This window comes from Eretmochelys imbricata, chromosome 2 (genome assembly GCF_965152235.1).
Source record: "Eretmochelys imbricata isolate rEreImb1 chromosome 2, rEreImb1.hap1, whole genome shotgun sequence".
Classification (NCBI taxonomy): Eukaryota; Metazoa; Chordata; order Testudines; family Cheloniidae; genus Eretmochelys; species Eretmochelys imbricata.
In genome coordinates, this window is record NC_135573.1 from 223,973,855 (window position 1) to 223,995,998 (window position 22,144).

General features: G+C 40.9%; 1 protein-coding gene across 7 annotated transcripts in view; it reads right to left on the reverse strand.

The window, feature by feature from the left end:
- ANKIB1 (ankyrin repeat and IBR domain containing 1) overlaps nt 1-22,144 on the reverse strand; it is a 168,044-nt gene that overhangs the window by 41,426 nt on the left and 104,474 nt on the right. For all 7 annotated transcript variants that reach the window (XM_077808107.1, XM_077808110.1, XM_077808111.1 and 4 more), the window contains exons 6-9: nt 15,176-15,384; nt 11,983-12,071; nt 5,472-5,616; nt 3,228-3,394 (exon numbers count right to left, since the gene is read on the reverse strand). In XM_077808107.1, the coding sequence (XP_077664233.1) occupies nt 3,228-3,394; nt 5,472-5,616; nt 11,983-12,071; nt 15,176-15,384 (610 nt within the window). The remainder of the gene's footprint in view (nt 1-3,227; nt 3,395-5,471; nt 5,617-11,982; nt 12,072-15,175; nt 15,385-22,144) is intronic.

The window sequence follows — 22,144 nt, forward strand, 5'->3', positions numbered from 1 at the left end:
GGGCCGGACGCAAGGTGGACTCCATGAGGAGAGCCTGTAGCTGAATATCCCACTTCTTCTGTGTGCGGGGCTGGAAATTCTTACAAATTCGGTGCTGGTCTCTAAAGTGAGACTACCCTAAGCACTTGAGGCAGCTGCTATGGGGGTCACTTACAGGCATAGGCCTGTTGCAGTCCGCGCAGGGCTTAAACCCAGGAGACCCAAAGTCCCTGCTGGAACCCTAACTGCTAATTATTAACTATACTTAACAACTACTTAACACTAACTACTATGAGCAGAACTATTTACAAGGCCCTAAGGCTCAAAGACAGTAGACAAAAACCACTAGCCATTGCAATGCAAGTGAAGGCGCTCAGACTAACCACCATGGGCGGTAAGAAGGAACAGAGAGGGCGTAAGGTCAGCAGTGCCTTATATACCGGCACAGGAGCACGGCACCACTGTTGACCCTATGGATACTGCTAAGGCAAAAATCTTCTAAGGGGCGCAGGCATACCTAGAATGGCATCCCTATGAGCAAGCACTTGAAGAAGAACTAAGTATTAATGGTAATGTAACAACAATTTTTTAAAAAGGCTCCACTGGCGATCCTGGCAACTACAGTGCCTAACATCAGTACCAGGCAAATTGGTTGAAACTATACTACTGTAAAGAACAGAATTATCGGACACATAGACGAACACAATTTGTTGAGGAAGCGTCAACATGGCTTTTGTAAATGGAACTCATGCCTCACCAATCTCCTAGAATTCTTTGAGGGGGTCAATAAGCATGTGGACAAGGGTGATCCAGTGGATACAGTGTACTTAGACTTTCAGAAAGCTTTTGGCAACGTGTTTCACCAAAGGCTCTTAAGTAAACTAAACAGTGATGGGATAAGAGGAAAGGTCCTCTCATGGATCAGCAACTGGTTAAAAGACAGGAAACAAAGGGTAGAAATAAATGGTCAGTTCTCACAGTGGAGAGATGTAAATAGTGGGGTCCCCCAGGGATCTGTACTAGGACCATTGCTGTTCAACATATTCATAAATGCTCTGGAAAAAGGGGTAAACAGTGAGGTGGTAAAGTTTGCACAATAAAAAATTACTCAAAATCGTTAAATCCAGAGCAGACTGTGAAGAGTTACAAAGGGATCTCACAAAACTGGGTGACTGGGCAACAAAACGACAGATGAAAGTCATTGTTAATAAGTGCAAAGTAATGTACATTAGAAAATATAATCCCAACTATAGATATAAAATGATGGAATCCAAATTAGCTGTTACCACTCAAGGAAGAGATATTGGAGTCTGTAGAGGGGTGGTCACCCAGCTCCAGTCAGAAAGGGGTTAAAACCAGCTCTCGGAAAGGGCTGCCCTGAGGAGCCAATCAGGGGAGGGCACGTAGCAGCCAGTCCGGGCCCACGAGGTCTGGTATAAGAAGGGCTGCGAGCTAGGAGGCAGGTAGTCTCACTCCAGCCTTGGGGTGGGAACGACTGGGCTGTCTGGGAGCACAGGGTACCTTCAACAGAGCAGTGCTGGGGAAGGGGCAGGCTGAGCTGGAGAGCTCAGGCCTGGTACCTCCCAGGCTGAGGCCCGACAGGAAGGCCTAAGGAGGTACTGGGGCTGCAGGGAAAGGCAGCAGTCCAACCCCCTAGCCAATGATGAGTGGCCATTGCAGACTGCGGTTTGCCCCTGAGTAAAGGGGCTAGATGAGGACTGGCAGTGGGTCACTGAGGCGAGGTGGGATCAGGGGAGTGGGGTTCCCTTGGTGAGGGGCAGCACCCCAAGGTAAGGGGCACTGTGGTCTGGGAGGGATGTGGGGCCTACACATGGTGGAGATAAAGGGACTGCAGAGGGGCAGGTAACAGAGGGTGAGACACCAGCCTACAGAGAGCACTTCAGGGCCGAAAGAGCTAATTTCCCAGGACGGCCAGCAGGAGGCGCAGCGGTTGTGAGTCAGCATTCTGTTACGAGTCATTGTGGACGAGTCATGAAAACATCAACTCAATGTGCAGAGGCAGTCAAAAAAGCTAACAATGTTCGGAACCATTCGAAAAGGGATAGATAATAAGACAGTAAATATCTTAATGCCACTACATAAAGTCTTGATATGCCTACACTTTGAATATGGCATGCAGTTCTGGTCACCCCATCTCAAAGATATATTAGAATTAGAAAAGGTAAAGAGAAGGGCAACAAAAACAATTAGGAGTATGGAACAGCTTCCATATGAGGAGATATTAATAAGAATGGGATTGTTCAGCATGGAAAAGAGACGACTAAGGGGGAATATGGTAGAGGTCTATGAAATCATGAATGGTGTGGAGAAAGTGAGTAAGGAAGTGTTATTTACCCCTTCACATAACACAGGAACTAGGGGCCACCTACTGAAATTAATAGGCAGCAGTTTAAAACAAATGTAAGGAGGACTTCTTTACACAATGCAGTCAACCTAATGAACTTGTTGCCAGAGGATGTTGTGAAGGCCAAAAGTATAACTGGGTTAAAAAAAATAAATTGATAAGTTCATGGCGGATAGGTCCACCAATGGCTATTAGCCAAGATGGTCAAGGATGCAATCCCATGACCCCAGGATTCTAAAAAAGCATGAGCTAATGGTTTTCTGGAATATAATTGTGAACATGCCAACATCTATTCTGATTATACTGCAAACCTCTAAAAGAGGCACAAAAAAGTTTCTCTACCATGAAAATAGAACTGAAAAGCCTAGAGCTCCATGCAGCTGTTTTGTGTCCAGCACAGCTATTAATATATTGAAGTAGACAATATTATACCCTTTGCTGCCCTAAAGGATACACACACATTAGTGTAGACCAGGGAGATGGAGGGAGAATTGTTTTTATACTTGCAGTTAGTTTAAGATTTGGCATATGTTTTGCTATGACTTGTGAGTAATTAAGGTTCAGGGAGGAGGAATTTTTGAGTTCCAAAGTTCAAAAAAAGGTTTTGGTAAGTGGAAACCTTCTTATTTTTGGTGTCCTGCCTAGTGCAGAAAAGCAGGAATGGATAATTTTGCCCACACTCTACACACATTAATATTCAGCCTATGTATGTATGAAAATATATTCATGTCAAACTATACATCAATAATTTGCTGTATCAACACCTACAGAGTTTCCAGTAGACTTCTGCAGCATGGCAGCCGGCTGGAGATGTCTCTTGACCTTTAGATTGGCAGCAGCTGTGATAGTTTTACATAGTTATATACAAATTTCTAATACAAACCAGCAGAAGAGATGCCCTTTTCCACAATCCACAGCAGGGGCTCTTAGCAATGGGAAGTTAAGTGTGTCTGAACCTGTTGTATTTGACCCTTGTCTTGTTAGCCTGACTGCTCTTTCACAGGCTCGTATAGGACACCATTTAATAGCAGGATTATTTTCAACAAAGGCCTGAAAAGAAGAAAAAAGGAGAAGAAAATTACTTAACATTTGGAAATAGATCCTCATCACTGATATGAACTGTAACCTTTGATCACAATCTGCCTCTGAAGGAGCAAAGCCAAAGAGCATAAGATAGTCTCGTAATTAAACCAGTATGGTATTTTAAAAATAGTTATAAAAAGAGAATTATTTAATCACTAGCTCAAAAATTGTATTTCTTCCCTATAGCAACACTTAAGATTCACACTAAGACCTGAACATCTACACCTCATGCAAAATGCTTAATGTGTACAAGTCTCTTCTTTTGTGAAAAGATTTGGGTTTGGCCACACATGAAAGTTAACTCAGAAAAAGACAGCATGTAAATTTAAAATGGATTACCTGTTCCTGATTATCTCAACATATGGACACACTTATTCTGGAATAAGAGTACCTTATTCCAAATTTAAGAGCGTTCACCCATCGAGTTAATCAGGAATTGCTATTCTGGAATAATTTGCCATGTAGACAAGTCTTACTGCAGATAATCCATTATTATTACAAATGTATTTAATACATAAACTTTAAAATTTTACAGTGCATAACTGTACTGCAGATTAAGAAATAAAACCTATGCTCTCTATCACCAATCTCAATATAATTAACTGCAATAAACTTTTAAGAACCAAAATAAAGTAACTCAGAAATTTGCCTCAATTTTTTCCTGTCAGTGTAGAATGTTTTCCCTTTTATTAATTATCTAAAATAAATTATGTGGAAGAAAAGGAACCTCTGGCTGCTCCCCTTCAAAATTTTGCTGACTTGCATGTCACTCTGAAAGTGAGGCAATGGAGGACACTGGATCAAATCTGGGTATCAGATCCCCACTTTGATGTATAAAATTTTATGACCTCATGCCAAAGTGACTTGTAACATATCTAAGTCAGTCCTTGTACTAAACATGTCTCTCCCCTCTCCACCCAGTGAATAATTTAACAAGTTATTTCAAGGATCTACACTACAGGCCAATAACCTGCAAAGTTAATTAAAAGGTTATTTCTTAAAGATGCATTCTGCAGCAATGGAGAAAATAAAATTAAGCATGAACCAAATCAAGATTTTCCAACTTCTTTTCCTGTCTGGGTTATATAGGAATCTTCTGAAAGTATGGGCTCGAGCAAAACTCTAGTGATGTGAATAGCAGGTACTGTACTCAGGTACAGTAAAAATTTCCCAGAAACTGTGAATGGAAAGAGTACCGTAACTCATTTATCAAAATATTCTTACAGAAACTCATTTTAAAATATTTTTTTATGATGTGCCAACAAAATATTCTTGGCAGTTTAAAATCTATGTGTTGCCTTTTCTGGACATTATTTTCATCAACCAATTTTACAAGTACTGAGAAAGATTATTAAATTGCCCAGCATGGAAGTGTAGTTTCTGTGCTTGAGGAAAAATATAATTATTCCTTTTTTAAAATGTCCTCAACAGCATGCCAACTCCTTCATTACCATATGTAAATTATATACAGTTCAGATCTACAGTATTAATTTATTAAACTCTACTTAGAAAAGGTGCAGTCATATTTCACACAGAAGTTGCATTGTAATTGGAATAAGAAAGTCAGACACACTCTAGTCCAGGAGTGGCCAACCTGAGCCTTAGAAGGAGCCAGAATTTACCAATGTACATTGCCGAAGAGCCACAGTAATACGTCAGCAGCCCCCCAGCAGCTTCCTCCACCCACTCCCAGAGTCTCCCACCCACCAGCAGCCCTGCCAATCAGCGCCTTCCACTCCCTCCTGATCAGCTGTTTCCTGGCATGCAGGAGGCTCTGGGGAGGAGGGGGGGAGGAGTGAGGGCACAGGCAGGCTCAGGGGAGGGGGCGGGTAGGAGTGGAGTGGGGGAAGGGCCTGTGGCAGAGCCAGGGATTGAGCAGTGAGCACCCACTGGCACATTGGAAAGCTGGCACCTGTAGCTCCAGCCCCGGAGTCGGTGCCTATACAAGGAGCCGCATATTAACTTCTGAAGAGCCGCATGGGGCTCCGGAGCCACAGGTTGGCCACCCCTGCTCTAGTCACACAGGAACAGCTTGACAGTTTACCTTAATGTCAAACAGTAGGTATCTTTTGTCCATCTCCCTGGAAACCACGCTTTCTATGATCTCTACAGGAACAAGCTGGAAGCAATCATATGCTGGGCAAAAAATGTTGTGAGCCTCACCCTCCTGAATTTTCAGATTCAAAAACCTGCCAGAATTGTGTCAGTCAGAATTTGATGATAAAAAAATAAATAAGTCAAGAAACTGATGAAAATTCATTGTCTTTATACTAACTTAATAAAATATACACTTTCATTTACATCTCTTTTTAAAACAAGAAATATGAATCATCCCTTGGTTTTACACTCAACAAGTACCTCAGATTTGAGGAGGCATTTGGTGAAAAAAAAATGAAGAGTCCACAAGTGAGCAACTGAAGAAAGTACTTGAATGTATGTATGTGTGGTTTATACCTGTCTCCCATTGGCAAGAGCCCTCTGTACAATATTTAATAAAAGTGAGAAAAATTTCTTCATTAAGTCCCCAAAAGTTGTATATACCAGTACTTAATGTATGCACTAATTAGTCTGACAAGTAATTAGTTTTTACAATAAATAGTAATCCTTGTTCTTGTCAAAATACGGTTTGAAACACGTAAGTGCTTGATTTAAACAAATTAATAGTTAGCTAGACTAAATCAAGTTTGGAATGGCTACCTGTTCCCATCAGCTATTAATTAGTACTTGAAAGAAGACTCTTCTTGTGAGATCATAAAAAGATAGTCAAACTTAAAGATTATTTAAGCCTATTGTAACTTAGGCTATGTTTATACTACAGATCCTCTGACAGCATAAATATGCCAGCAGAGCCTCCTAGTGTAGATGCAACATATGCCAGCAGAACAATGTTCGTTACGTCAACAGAAGCACTCTTCTTATGGCATTTCTGCATCTATGCTGGAGGTTTTGTTGGCACAGCTATGTAGGCTAGGTGTGTTTTTTTCACACCAACTAACATAGCTATACCTGTATCTGTTTTAAGTGTAGACCAGGCCTCACAAAACATATCAAGAGTATCTTTTTTCTACTATTATGTTTTCCTTTTTTTAAAGCTTTCTTCCTATTTTTTTCATGCACCATAACAATACTGTTCTGAAAAACACCAAAATTCATTGGCAAAAAACATCATTAACAGCGTTAAGGTTGCCTAGTACTTCCTTGTACTCTTCCACAACATGGAGGGTAGCTGAATGTAAACCTTTGAAAACCAAGGAATGGTGTGTTCTGGTAATGCGTTCTGCAGCACAGCCCCCCCACAGTTCTAACAAACCAAAAAAGACGCATCTCTAACAAAATCTGTTATTTTCTGAGTTATGATGATATGGAATTGTGCTGGACATGCTTTTTTGCGTATGTGCACTGACCACTGTGTTAGATGTAACTGTTTTAATCCGAGGTTAGATTCACCAACTTCCAGATCTCCTTAGATGACAGTGCAATGTCTGGCACCTGCAGCTAAAGGGATCCAGGATTCCGTTATGCAGGAGTTCTGACAATAGCCCCTTTTGGCTCTAAAACCTAAGAATGCATGAAGTTCAGGGCTGTTAGACTGCCACTGTCACCTCCCAGAAGCTAACATGCCAATGGTTACGTCAAGGAGATAGGGAACTATTTCCACTGAATGCATCCGATGAAGTGAGCTGTAGCTCACGAAAGCTTATGCTCAAATAAATTTGTTAGTCTCTAAGGTGCCACAAGTCCTCCTTTTCTTTTTGGAACTATAAGTGTAATTCATTCCATTCACAGATTGACAGAGCCAGAAGAGTACCCAGAAATTACCTACTACAGGACAGGCCCAACAGAAAAAAAACCCCAAAAACCGAACACCACTAGCCATCACCTTCAGCCCCCAACTAAAACCTCTCCAGCGCATCATCAAGGATCTACAACCTATCCTGAAGGACAACCCATCACTCTCACAGATCTTGGGAGACAGGGAAGTCCTTGCTTACAGACAGCCCCACAACCTGAAGCAAATACTCACCAGCAACCACACACCAGGCAACAGAAGCACTAATCCAGGAACCTATCCTTGCAACAAAGCCCGTTGCCAACTGTGCCCGCATATCTATTCAGGAGACACCCATCACAGGGCCTAATCACATCAGCCATACTATCAGAGGCTCGTTCACCTGCACATCGACCAATGTGATATATGCCACCATGTGCCAGCAATGCCCCTCTGCCACGTACATTGGCCAAACTGGACAGTCTCTACGTAAAAGAATAAATGGACATAAATCAGATGTCAAGAATTATAACATTCAAAATCCAGTTGGAGAACACTTCAATCTCTTTGGTCACTCGATTACAGACCTAAAAGTGGCAATTCTTCAACAAAAAAACTTCAAAAACAGACTCCAATGAGAGACTGCTGAATTGGAATTAATTTGCAAACTGGATACAATTAATTTAGGCTTGAATAAAGACTGGGAGTGGATGGGTCATTACACAGAGTAAAACTATTTCCCCATGTTTATTCTCTCCCCACCGTTCCGCAGACGTTCTTGTCAACTGCTGGAAATGGCCCACCTTGATTATCACTACAAAAGGTTCCCTCCCACCCACCCCCCTCACTCTCCTGCTGGTAATAGCTCACCTTACCTGAAAACTCTTGTTACAGTGTGTATGGTAACACCCATTGTTTCATGTTCTCTATGTATATAAATCTCCCCACTCTATTTTCCACTGAATGCATCCGATGAAGTGAGCTGTAGCTCACAAAAGCTTATGCTCAAATACATTTGTTAGTCTCTAAGGTGCTACAAGTCCTCCTTTTCTTTTCACTCCATTCTAACACTCTCTTGCATATTACTCCTGGGGGAATTCTGCTCCAAGAAAAATAAAAATTCTGCAAAATTCTGCATATTTTGTCAAAATAATACTATATAATCACACCAGTTTCAATTACTTCGGTAATTTCCAAATACTGCTTAGCAACTATGTCTGTAACAATACATACACACACAAAAAATTTCCCCTGGAGTAGAGAGTTAAAGAAACCCCTATGACAACCCAGTTCCTGTTTCTCTGCCCCCCCCAGAGCCCAGCTAAGGGGCCAGACACCCAGAAGCCCTCTCCCCAGAGCCCAGCCCCAGGGTGCCCCCTGCCCAGACACCCTCACCTCCTCCTCCCCCAGAGCCCAGATGTAGGCCCCCCCAGCACAGACACTCACTCCCCCTACTCTCCAGAGCCCAGGGATCCAGAGGGAGAAACTGGGTCCTGGACTTGTGTGGCGTTCCCTGCATGCTGCCTCCTTCCTTCAGTAATGCCAGGAACTGCAGCAGCTGGGAATCCTCCAACTAATTCGCCCTCCCCTTCCCTGTGGCAGTGTTTTTTATTTTTGAGTTGGGATGCTGGGGTTTGCTGGGTCCAGCAGCCCATAGTGGTGGCCTGCAGCTCTGCAGCCCATTTCTGCAAGAAAAAAGCAAATTCTGCATTGCGCAGTGGTGCAGAATCCCCCCAGGAGTAGCATATTCTCAGTGCCCATCAAAACTCTACACTGGCACTGGGATTTGCAAACCGCCATGAAGCTTTCATGCAGCTTGTTAACACACATCACAGTGCACCACAAGGCTCAGTCAGTGGCAACCAAAAGGTGATATCCCAGACGGGATCCTTTGGACAAAGATAAATGGGTGCCACAGAAAGGGCAGCTTGACCCTGTGTCCTTCCCAATGAGATCGCTGTTGAAATGGGTGAGATGCATATTTTAGGAAAAACAGGAAGCTTGTCTATATGTGCCCTCAGGGATGTGTCTGTCAGGGCCTAAAGGCATGCAAATTCTGAAAAAACCACATCTGGCTAATTGATGATCAGAAGGAAACCTCTTGCTTAATCTTTGAAATTGCTTGGTCAACAAGTTTTCTTTGAGTGACGTGTTATTGTAATACTAATGAATAAATAAGGGAAGAAATTTTGGGGTAGTTGGACTCTTCAGGAACTCTCCCTCTCGACACATCTTGTGGTCTCCCCCGACAGAGGAAAGATTGGCCATCGGAAGACTGACGTTGTGCCACTTGAGAGCCACACACTACTTCGGTAATTATTGAGAGTTGGGGGTGTTTTACTAACCTGTTGCAGGTGTGTGAGATTAAGTAAAGGTTAGCTTTAAATGAGAGCACTCTTGTGTTGTCCTGTTTGTGCCAGCCATCTATCAGTTGAACAGCGTGCCTCCCTTGATTTATTTCCTGACACCACCTTCCACAGAGTAAAGATACCAAGAACTTTGGGTTGAAAGAACCCCAGGTAACACCAGTAGGGCTGGAGGGGCCACGGAAGGAGGCAAAGTGCTGGTGAAAGGGCTGCAAGGAACACTTCTTCCAGCTGGGAGCAGCAACAGGGAGAGGAGGAGAGTCCCAAAATCCCTAGCATAGTGGAAAGGAGCTCTGCACACCTGTCTGCAGCACTGGAGGCTCACAGAAGTGTGAAGTGGCCCATTCATCTTAAAAGGATGTCTAAAATGAATGAGACCACCTCCTGGAGATGAACAGAGCTTTCAACAGTAGGTCTGAGATGTGTGAACTTCCTCATTCAACTTTTTGGGAGTTCTTTCCTGTCAATCTCAGCTATATGTGCCTCGGGCATGCACAGAACATGCCTGTTCCCAGCTCCCAGTATAGATCTTGTCTGCCATGCCTAGGAGTACTTTAAAGCAGCTCAATGAGCCCCTCCCAGCTCAAAACTGATCCATCCTGGCTGAGACTCTTGTGTCAACCTCTCCGATACCATTTTCCATGTGACATCTAGTCTCTCCCATCAATTGACCTAACATCATGCTGGGCTTCATATCCCGGACACAGTTTTGCCTGCCTAACTGTCCTAGAGTGGGATTTGGGTACATGGCATTGAGGGAGACCTGTGGGGTGCTGACTGTCTTCAAAATTGCACATACCACTCACACTTCCAAAAGGAGCCCCGCTGAGCCCTGAACACCAATCAAATGGCAAATTGGTTACATTAAGTGTGCACAGCACACAAAAGTCTCCCTAGGAGAGCAAACAAACTGATGGTCCATAGTCAAAGTGCAGTGCTTGTTTCCTCAAGAAACCATGTAACGATCATTGCTCAGTGACTGTCCCTCACAAAGGAGTTCCTGAGGAAGCTTGAACAGATGCAAACTCTCTATAACCAGAACACACACTGGTTTTGTATAGAACTTTTGGATGGACTGTATATGATGAAACCCCTTGCCCAAATGAAACCAGACTTGCACCACTAACACTATCCTGGCCTTGATGAGGTACAGAATTTTTCAAAACAGTCAAAATATGCATGCAATTTTGAAGCAATTTAAATTATCAGCTCTTAAATAGAAAGCTCTGCCCTTAGGGCCAAACTTCCATAAGGACCCCCTTTGCAGCTCCTACCCACAAACAGAACGCAGGCAGAGATTAATCTCAGAAGTCTGCTGAGGGTAGGACTTGAACTCAGTACTTGAACTCTCAGGCGTTGTTTGGGTTCAACAGCTACAGCATGTTGTGTGAGCTACCCAGTGACCTGATGTCAGCTGTGCCTCACCACAGAGCATATGACCTGCATACATGCGCAAATTACTGTCTGTGCCATATCACCCAAGTCAAAAGCAGTTTGTAGAACTAATGATAACCCTTACTATCTTTAAATATATTGCTTCCCCAAAGTGATAGTGGATGCCTGATGTTAGCTGAGCTGTAACTGATCAGTGATATTAGTTTGGGGTCAATAAACAACATATTTTAGCCATGTGTATGCAAAGAAGAGAAAAAGAAGTAAGAACTCAACAATTTTACTGACAAGGTCTTTGGGGGTGGGGGGTAGATGACACTGTATCCCAAAAACCCCTTGATCAAATAACTCCAGATTTGCAGCATTAGCCCTAACCAGATCTTTATACAGCACACCAATTTACAATACAATAGGAACATGAATGATTTTTTCTACATGCTCTAAAATCCACGTTTTAAATAGTAACTCACATTTAAGGTTGTAACGAGCTTAATGCTCTTACAAAACACCACAATAATGGATGCACTGGAATTAGGCTTTATCTATACTAGACAAGTTGCATTACTTTAAATTTAACAGTATAATTAAAGCAGTACAACCCTCCCTACTGTGGATGCAGTGATAGTGGTATAAGGTCATCTTTATACCACTATCGCTGCATCCACACTTGGGCTTTTACTAGTCTATTTCAGTAAAAGTCACACTCTTAACCAAAATAGTTATACTGGTAAAACTTTTAAGTGTACACCAGTTCTCAGACAGTTAGGCCCCAACTCAGCAAAGCACTAAACAACATGCTTAAATCCATCCCTATTTGGCAATGCACTTAAGCTTGTACCAGGGCCAAAGCCATCGCTATGTACCCATAAGCCAGTTAATGGCCATTAAGAACAATACATATGAAAGTATTCCATATGGTTCAGGACAGCTACATCTCAACATTTGACAATGGCTATGCATTGGTTGTGATTTCCCCCCTCTTTAAAATTGAAATCATTTTCAAAAAAGTGCTAAATGCATATACTCACGCCTCCCAGCATGATCTGCAAAACTCATGTCCACAAGGCATATCCACTGGGTCTTCAAATACAGAAATATTACACATACAAATGTCACACTGTAGATAAAGAAAAAAATACAGATGAAGGAAAGAAAAACACACTCCTGTGTGCCATGTGCAGAACTCAGGAGAATTACATAATAAAAATATAAAACCAAACTACTGTAAGAAAACAGGCCATGTACAAAGTAGGGAAAAATCTTTTGTGAATGTATCAAGGAGAAAATGTTGCTTTATGTTCAAAAAAATTGAAAATGGAAAGGTGTATGTCTTCATCTCCACACACCTCTCCACAAACATTTAGTAAATATTTTAGGAACCTGTGCAACAAATTTTTGTATTGCCTTCTGGGATCTCCGCCACCTCCAGCCTTTAAGATGTTGAGCACTCTTAGCTCCCAATAAAGATGACAGTAGCCATATCCTGCACCAGTAAAGTCAATGAGAGTTTTGCCACTGACTTCAACAGCAGGAGCAGGACTTGGTAGACAAGGTCAGTCGTATGTCATAGGAGGTATGCTGCCCCGCAAAGAATCAGGCCCAAGGCAGGGTGGAGCAATTTAAACAACTGAATTAAAGTTATGATTTTAATCACTTGATTGAAAAAAAAAAAAAATCAGGTTGAGGTTTGTAAAGCTGATTTGAAAATTTGTACTTTACGTCTTTAGTTCAAAACGTATAATGAGCTAAATTATAAAGGCTCCTTCCTTCCATGTTGTTAGTGGTAGGATATCTTATTTGAATTTTATAAAAACTGCTATCAGAAAAAAAACAGAATATTGAAAGTTAAGACCCTGATCCTGCAAACACATAAGGAGATATGTATGTGACTGAATGCACCCTGTCGGGGTGTGGCGCTCCCTCGCTGTCAATCTCAGAGGGAAGCCAGGTCTCTTTGCTGTCAGGCCCCTGTAAGGACAGTCTAAGAGAATGGGGAAGTAGCAGTCTGAGTGTTCAATCCCTCCAGCAGGGTAGAGCAATGAGTGGTTCAGGGGCCCAAGCCCTCAGGCAGGGCGGGGCACCAAACAGTCTAAAGCCCAACCATCAGACGGGGTATAGTCAGGTATAGTCTCGGTACCCTGGCCTTCAGATGGGGCAGGGTACCAAACACAGTCTTGGGTTCCAGCCCTCAGGCAGGGGTAAGCACCCAGCAAACAGCTAGGGGGCTCCGACCAGGGGTTAGCGTCGAGCAAACAGTCTACGGGGCTCTGGCCAGGGTAGGGTTGCCAACTTTCTAACTGAATACAACCAAACACCCATGCCCTGCGCCCTGCCCCCTGCCCCTACCTCTTCCCTGAGTCCCCATCTCCTCACTCCAGCCCCCCTCTATCCATCGCTTGCTCTCCCCCACCCTCACTCACTTTCACTGGGTTGGGAAAGGGGGTTAGGATGAGCGAGGAGGTGCTGGCTCTGGGCTGGGGTGCAGGAGAGGGTTCAGGGTGTGGGCTCTGGGAGGGAGTTTGGGTGTGGGAGGGGGCTCAGGACTGGGGCAGGGGTGCGGGTGCAGGGTCTGGGAGAAAGTTATGGTACTGGAGGGGGTTCTGACTGGGGCAGGCGGTTCGGCGTGCAGGCTCTGGCCGGGCGGTGCTTACCTCAGGCGACTGCCGGTTGGCAGGGCAGCAGGGCTAAGGCAGGCTCTGTGCCTGCCTTGGCTCCGCACTGCTCTTGGAAGCAGCCGCTGTGTCCGGCCCTAGGCTTATCAATTTTTGTGTTTGTCTCACATAAGGATGTTAATGAGGCCCAGGATTTGTCTTTTTGTGTATAGATGACCATTTTAAGTGAGAAACATCTTAATAGAAAAAATCTCTATGTAAAATCTGAAATTCTAACAACAATCGTACTTGTTTCTTTAGTTTCCTAAAAGATTCACTTTAACAATTGAAGACTGTAAAACAGGCAGTAAACTACCTATATATAATCTAAATGTGTGTGTATATACACACACACACACACACACACGCGCACACACACACACACACAATTTAAATCCAGATCCTGCATTCCCATCATAAGCCCCAATACTAAGAAAAGGAAATATACAATACAACATACATTTGTCACTTCATTTCATATGCAGTTAGTACTTTTCAGGAAAAGTATTACAGCAGATATAACAAAGGATAAACTCTAATGCCATATACCTTTTTTGTAGTATTTTAAAATTAAAGAAGTAAGGGTTGTCTGTATACTGAATGCAAAGTTTTACTTTGATATGTTGTCCAGGGATAACCCAGTTACAAAACTATGCATCTCCTAGAAAAATAGGTCACTGAGCACAAATTTTATAAAGTTACAGCTGTGGATTACTAAAAAGAGTTCTGTCTTCCAAAAGAACATTACTGATTTTAATGAAAGATGCTTTCATATTTTAAATTTGTGATAGCCTTGTAAACTGCTTAAAGCAGCCCGCACACAGCAAAATTATTTATAATCTTACAGTACAGTCGTAGGCTGACATTTAAAATACAAACAAAGAAAACTTTGTTTCCTAACAAAAAATATAAAAAGGGAAGATTCAAAGCATTTAAGTATGTTCAAGGAAATGGATACCATGGAATTGAACATCTAGATAAAAAGTCTCCAAAGAAATGCTGAGCTACACACACTTGATATGATCCTATCTTGTTAAATCAGAATATAATGCAGTCAAGCTGAAAACAGCGTCCCTTGTTCCAGCCACATGCTCAATGTGTGTCATTATAAAGCCAATTGTTAAAATGAATCAGCACAAGGGGCTGGACCAGGCAACCTCTTGTACTCTCTTTCAACTCTACATTTCTATGATTCCACACACACTTCAGTGTTTGCTTACATTTAAGAAAGAAAGAAAAAACTCTCATGTCCTTTCCAAGGTTATTTTGCAAAGATAAATGACAAAATAGTTCTCTCGCACTAAATTGGGGGGGGTGGGAAAGGGAAGAGGGGGGGAGAGAAACAGGAGGGGGAAGTCAGTTCAATTTCCCAATTAATTTCAGTCCTATTTGTAAGGCACTAAAAACATACTTTAAAAACCAACTGCACAATGATTATGGAAGACTTTCTCACAAGTTGCAAAGCATTATATACCAGAACAACTTTTTAATAATATTTAATACATTACTTTGTGCCTCTAACTATTCACAAAGTAATAGGCAGGTAATCTTTCTTAAGAATAAATCATACCAGAATTGTCTCAATGTCTCCCGGTGACAGACTGATTTCATCAGGGGAGGTCACAGAAGAGCGAGTGGTGCGGGGAGTTCGTGGAGAAGGGAGTGTGTCCCAGGCATTATACCCACTTGGAGGTGGAGTTGGCATTTGAACACCTGAACGTTGGCAGCAGTTCTCTGGATTAGACATCCATGCTTCAAGTAATTTCTCCCTGTCCCAGTCTTCAATAAATATATAAATAAAATTATTTAACTATTATAGGATATGGATTTGTTTACATTTTATGATTGCATCATTAAAAAGATCTATATTTTACTAATAAAATTAGAGGTGAACATAACTTTTGAAATACTGGAGACTGCAGCCCTCAATGGACATTAATTTTACAGTATATATTTTGGGATAACATACAATATACATTATTTACAGCTAACACCACTGCTAGTATCCCTTCTATTAATGTCAACCATAAACTAAATGGAAAACTTATTCTCACTTTCATATGATAAAAGTTGACCATTCAGTTTAGATCAATTCTATTTTTTCTTTTTAAGAACCACATTTTTATTGATTCAAGTGAAGAGTTAAAAGCAAAGGAAGAAGAAAACTTTCAAAACAAATGTTCACAACAGGTATCATGAAAATATATGAAACAAGTAATTATTACAAGTAATAATTTCTTCATGTTATATCTGATTCTGCATTTGTTGCACACCCAAAACTCTCACTGAATTCACCAAGAATTTTTTGGGCATAAACAATGCAGAACAGCCATTAAGACCCTGTTCCTGCAAGCTCTCATGCACAGTAGTCCCATCATCTTCGGTGAGACTACTCATGGGATCAGAGTTACTGATATGGAGAAGTATAAGAAGTTACTTATGGACACTTACAAAGTAAGTCATTACAGCTATCAAATGTTAGCATCTTGGGGTAGACTGACACACTGGGAGAAATTCTGGCCCTGTTGAAGTCAGTGGGAAAACTCTTGTTGACTTCAGGGTATGTCTACACTGGAATAAAAGACCCATGGCATGGCTGTGGCTGGCGTGGGTCAGCTGGCTCGGGCTGCGGGGCTAAAAATTGCTGTGTAACGTTTGGGCTTGGGCTGGAGCCTGGGCTCTAGGATCCTGCCCTCTCATAGGGTCCCAGAGGTTGGGTTCCAGCAAGAGCCTGAACCGTTATACAGAAATTTTACAATCCCACAGCCAGAGCCCCGCAAGCCCAAGTCAACTGACCCAGGCCAGCTTTGGGAGTTTAACTGCAGTGTAAATGTACCCAATGGGACCAGGATTTCATCCATTGCTACTAATTTTCTGTAAGAAGCTGTAGGTAGATGCAATGCCTCAACAACAATTCAGGAAGGAATTGCGAGTTAGTGTGCCAATTCCCCATCTACTTCTCTCCTTGCTCTAGGCAGGAAATAATCTGCTACTGGCCCATAACTGTATCAGATTACTATTTTCCCACTCTGTGCTGGCTCAGCTCTGCTTGCCAGTACATTTGTGTGTGGGGAGAGAGAGAAATGTGGAGCCTGCTTTTGTCTCCTATGCACAGACTGTCAAGACAGGCCAGCCCACATAGGAAAGAAGCATGGAGATGCCTTATACGCTCTTCCTGCCCTGCACTGTGGCAGAGGACAAGTGACAATCTTGCTTTTATAATCATAATTCCCCTAACCTCTTCTAAAAAGGGGCAGAATATCAGCATATGAAAGTTTCTACCATCCACAAAACTGGAAGTTCTGTGTGCAGCAGTTGTCACCATTTTCACTAACTTCTGATTGTATAAAACTGCATTTTCTAATGCTATGAATTGGGGGAATTGTCCCCCAGCAGTCTGAGTTTCCTATGTTATAGCTGTGAAAAGTTTGACATATTGATATCTCTTTTGAGATTGTTAAAATTATTTGGTTTTAAGGATTTACAATATGAAGGCTTTTGTCTAAGTATTACATTGAAACAATTTTACTTCCACATATGAAAGTTATTCAGTTTGACCTGAAATAGCTGAAGCTTTTGCCATCTATACAACAGTCAGTTTGAATATGTGATATTTCTTAAATACAAAATTTAAAATTATTTGAATTGAAAAAGAATTAATTTATCCTTGCTAGGATTTTTTGTAATTCTACAATCAAATATTATTGTGACCCTTCCATGTTTTCATGTGTACAAATATTAAATTCACAGTTAAAGTTTCCTATGGTACGAATGAACTACAGTAAAACAAATGTATACAGAGAGATAAGGTAGGCGAAGTAATATCTTTTATTGGACCAATTTCAGTTGCTGAGGCCACGTCTACACGACCCATCGGATAGTGATCGATTGGGGATCGATTTATCGCGTCTAGTGTAGACACGATAAATCGATCCCCGATCGCTCTGCTGTCGACTCCGGAACTCCACCAGGGCGAGAGGCGGAAGCGGAGTAGACGGGGGAGCGGCAGCCGTTGATCCCGCACCGCAAGGACGTGAAGTAAGTGATTCTATGTTGATCTCAGCTACGCTATTCTCGTAGCTGAAGTTGCGTATCTTAGATCGATCCCCTACCCTAGTGTAGACCAAACCTGAGAGAGACAAGTTTTTTCAGATCTGCCCTAAGGAAGAGCTCTGTGTAACATCAAAAGCTGGTCTCTCTCACCAACAGAAGTTGGTCCAATAAAAATATTACCTCACCTACCTTGTCTTTCTAATATCCTGGAAGTAACACAGCTGCTGCAACAACATTGTATGCATAAATGAATATATCAGCAGTTATTAAGATTACAAACAAAGATGGTGATTTTTTAAAAAAAGTTTAGAACTACTTTATTTCAAATCTAAAAACAAACTAAACATTCAACAATGTTAGTTTGTCAAATTTCTGTGCCTATTTTTAGATTATTTTGAATCTAAAAATACCAATAGTGTAAAGAGCATCCACGTACATGGACAGATTCAGACTGAAAGACAAATTTGAACTGATATACTTTACCATATCGCTGCGATTTTAAGTCTCAAAAAAACAAAATTTTCAAACATTGTCAATTTCACAAAAGTTCATTTTATTTGTTAACCATAAGTATCTGATGTTTAGAAAAACCCTAAATTTTCAATTTTTCCAAAGCAAATGTTTCATAAATAAAACTCCCTAAGTTATTGTAAATAAAAATTGCATGTGTACTATAAGTAAAGAAGAAAATATAAGTAGCCCTATTCAATAGTGATATTATCAAAGTATTCATTTTGCATATCAGTAAGTCAATCACACTGAAATTTGCTTATTGATTTTTCATATAAATGAAAATGTTACGGAGACATGTTTGCATAATTTGTCCAAACTGTACAACATTTTAAAGATTTCATTGATTCCATTTCATCTGCTTAAGGTTATGATACTTGTGTAACATTACTAGATTGCAATAACAAAAAATTGCTACTTTTATTACCAGCATAACATATTATGCCATTTTACACATTATCTTGTCTTTATAATCTTTTAAACAGGAACTTATTGAACTTGAGATATTGCTAAGAGCTATAAGAAGTCCTCAATACCGATATATGTAGTGCCTTTTTAAATTAGTAGTCGGAGCAAAGACGTCCTGCTTGCTGGATTCCACTGTTCTTTTTAGTAAATCATGAGCTGCAGCGTAGGTTATTAGCTGAACTGTACTTCTTTTACCCTGAAATCAATTATTTTAGTATGAGCTGAATTTGAAATTGGAGTGCTCTACCTTTCATCCTACAAGAATGAAGTTTAAAAAGAGATAGTAATATAAAGGTTGGTGTTATGGGATTCCCTGGGGTGCAGTCTGGGACTGAGAGACCGCTGTGCTCCCTGAACTCTCTCCAGCCTGGGCTGTCTCTCACAATGCCTTGCTAGTGACCAGCAATGCCTCCAGGTGCTATTATCACTCAGCACAACCACATGTGAAGACCCCACACCCAGCTAGATTGCATGAATGCTCCCCGAGCCACTCATGAATCACACAGGGAAAGGCACCTGCGTCAAATCCCCCCCAGCTCCCAGCACTGTACCCCAGGAATATACAGTCTTGCACTGCTCAAGATGGGCAGTGCAGACTTATTAATTGGCTCACCACTTTATCAATGAAAGTGGACATACACCAGTCTTTGCAAAACCTGAGCAGTTTTACCACACACTTCAGGCAAATTCACAGGTAAAGAAACAGTAAAACATATCAAAAGATAGATTTTAAGTGATATTAAGTGATAGGTAAAAAGTCAGAGTTAGTTACCAAAAGAAATAAAATATAAGCATGCAGTCTAAACTCTCAACCCTATTACACTGGACAACAACTAGACTAAGCAGTTTTTCTCACCCCACTGCATATTGCAGTTTACAGTACACAGATTTCACCCCTGAAATCTGGGCCAGTCCCCTCAGTTGGAGTCTTCAGAGTGTCCTTGCAGTGTACGTGGGTGAAGACGACCGACCCAGCATGTGGCCACTGTGTCTGTTTTATATCCTCAGTCCATGTGCTCGGAAAACACAAGTCCAGGCATGCCTGGGTGCATAGCTGAGTCTCCAGACAAGGTGAGTCATTGAATTGTAGCTCCCTTGCTAGACAATGGTTGTTGATGGGTTGTTTAACACCCCGCCTGTGTGTTGGTTTATTTTCTTTGCTCTTGCCTCTGGGGAGCTAATATCTGGCTGATTTCCCAATTTACAGCATGTTTTAGTGACAATCATATAACACAATTCTCATAACTTCATATGCATTAATGATGTACATATATGGAGAGAGAAATGACTTTCAGCAGATCATAACCATTCCCCTGATACCTTCCAAGGCATGCTTTATATTTAAGATCATGATTATATGAAAATGTGGGGTTTACAGTATGCTCCCCCAAGGTATAGAATGTCACAGTTCTAGGGCCAAAAAAACCCAAAACCCCTACTAATTTTTTCTTCTCTAGTTGCTTTTCATGTAATAATTTGTTTTCCATCCCTCTCCCATAAATCTTCTGTGCTCTATTAGTGGGGGAAAAAACAAAATCCCAATCCCAGCTCTCACGAACAAGCTGTACTAACAAATCCATACTTTTGTGTGACAGAGGAAATCAAAGTTTGTCAAGTAAATAGATTTCAACATCAAGTTTCTAAAAAGGTGAGTAAAATGCATTATTTTTAAATATAAGAAAAATACCTTAGCTCATGTTCTTTGAATTAAGAAAGTTAAAATTAAGACAGTCTTATTATTATTTTGTCTCTTTTAAAAAAATTAATGGGAAAATATTTAGAGTCTGGCAATGCTAATTTATGCAGAGTGGCTTCTGGTTTATATCTTAATTTTTGTAATAAAATTTAAAGCTGAACATATTCATCAGTTATTCAGTTATGTTACATAATCACACCAATTGTATGTCCTTATTTTTATGTCAAACACATTATTAAGTTTTAATTATGCTTGGCTGAATAATTTCTAATTTATAATGAATAAGCTAACGGCAAAAGAGCCTGCTTTCTCATGACTTGCAAATTATATCTGTACTTCTCTTTAGGTAATGTTCAACTGCATTAAGTTACAGCTACACCATGAAGGCAACAACAAGAGAATGACCTTGCAACTCAGACTGATTCCTTCTCAAATCTCAATTACTGCTCTCTAGATGGCGGCAGACATGTCTGCACAGTTTACATCAACTTCATTGCTTTGAGACTCAGACTTCCGGCATGGTGTGTAATACATAGTACTGCCAACATTTTGTTCTACAGAATGTTTGTATAGGTTACAAGTATTAGGGGGTAGCCGTGTTAGTCTGTATCCACAAAAACAACAAGGAGTCCGGTGGCACCTTAAAGACTAACAGATATATTTGAGCATAAGCTTGCGTGGGTGAAAATCTCACTTCTTCAGATGCATGGAGTGAAAGTTACTGATGCAGATATAAATATACTGACACATGAAGAAAAGGGAGTTACCTCACAAGTGGAGAGCCAGTGTTGACAGGGCCAATTCGATCAGGGTGGATGTAATCCACTCCCAACAATAGATGAGGAGGTGTCAATTCCAGGAGAGGCAAAGCTGCTTCTGTAATGAGCCAGCCACTCCCAGTCCCTATTCAAGTCCAAAATTAATGGTGTTAAATTTGCAAATGAATTTTAGTTCTGTTTCTCTTTGAAGACCGTTTTTACCCACGAAAGCTTATGCTCAAATAAATCTGTTAGTCTTTAAGGTGCTACCGGACTCCTTGTTGTTTGAATAGGTTACAGAATTTGCCAGCTGTGAATCTTCAGTCTTAACTGAGTACTCTTAAAATTCAAAATATTGTTCCACTTATATATTAATACCATATAAGAAACAAAGCAAATTAGCTAAATTTAAAAAAATATTATGCAATATCAGTGACCCGTATGTGATTAGGTTATCATTTAAACACAATGATAAAAGTTAGTGTACCTTTAATAGAAAATTATACCAGAGACTATCAACTTGAAATCTAGTCAAAACTAAAAATAACAAAAAAAGTTTCAGGTACCACACACCCACTTGTCAGACATTCTGCCAATTTCTGTTGTTTTAAAATCACACTTCCCTATTTTAAATTTTTCAGTTGCTATGCAAGAAACTCACAAAAAAATAACTAAAGACAATTCTAGCAAGGGGATTAACATGCATAACTTTATATTCATTGGTACTACTCGTGCTTAAAGGGACTACTCACATCCATACAGTGAGCACGTACTAATGTGCTTTACTGGGTCAGTAAAGTACTTTAAAGAACTACTATTTATTTCCAGCAACAAAAGGGTTCTACTCCCATTACTTTCTGATCCCAAAAGAGAATGGAGGTCTCAGACTAATTTTAGATTTCAGAACTCTAAGTAGATACATCAGAAAGTTTCAGTTCAGAATACTATCCTCTGGCTTTGATCATTCCCTCTTGTCTACTCTGGATTGGTTTGGTGCTCTCAGTCTCACTGGGTCACATCCATGTTAAACCTATTATAATGAACACAACAGAAA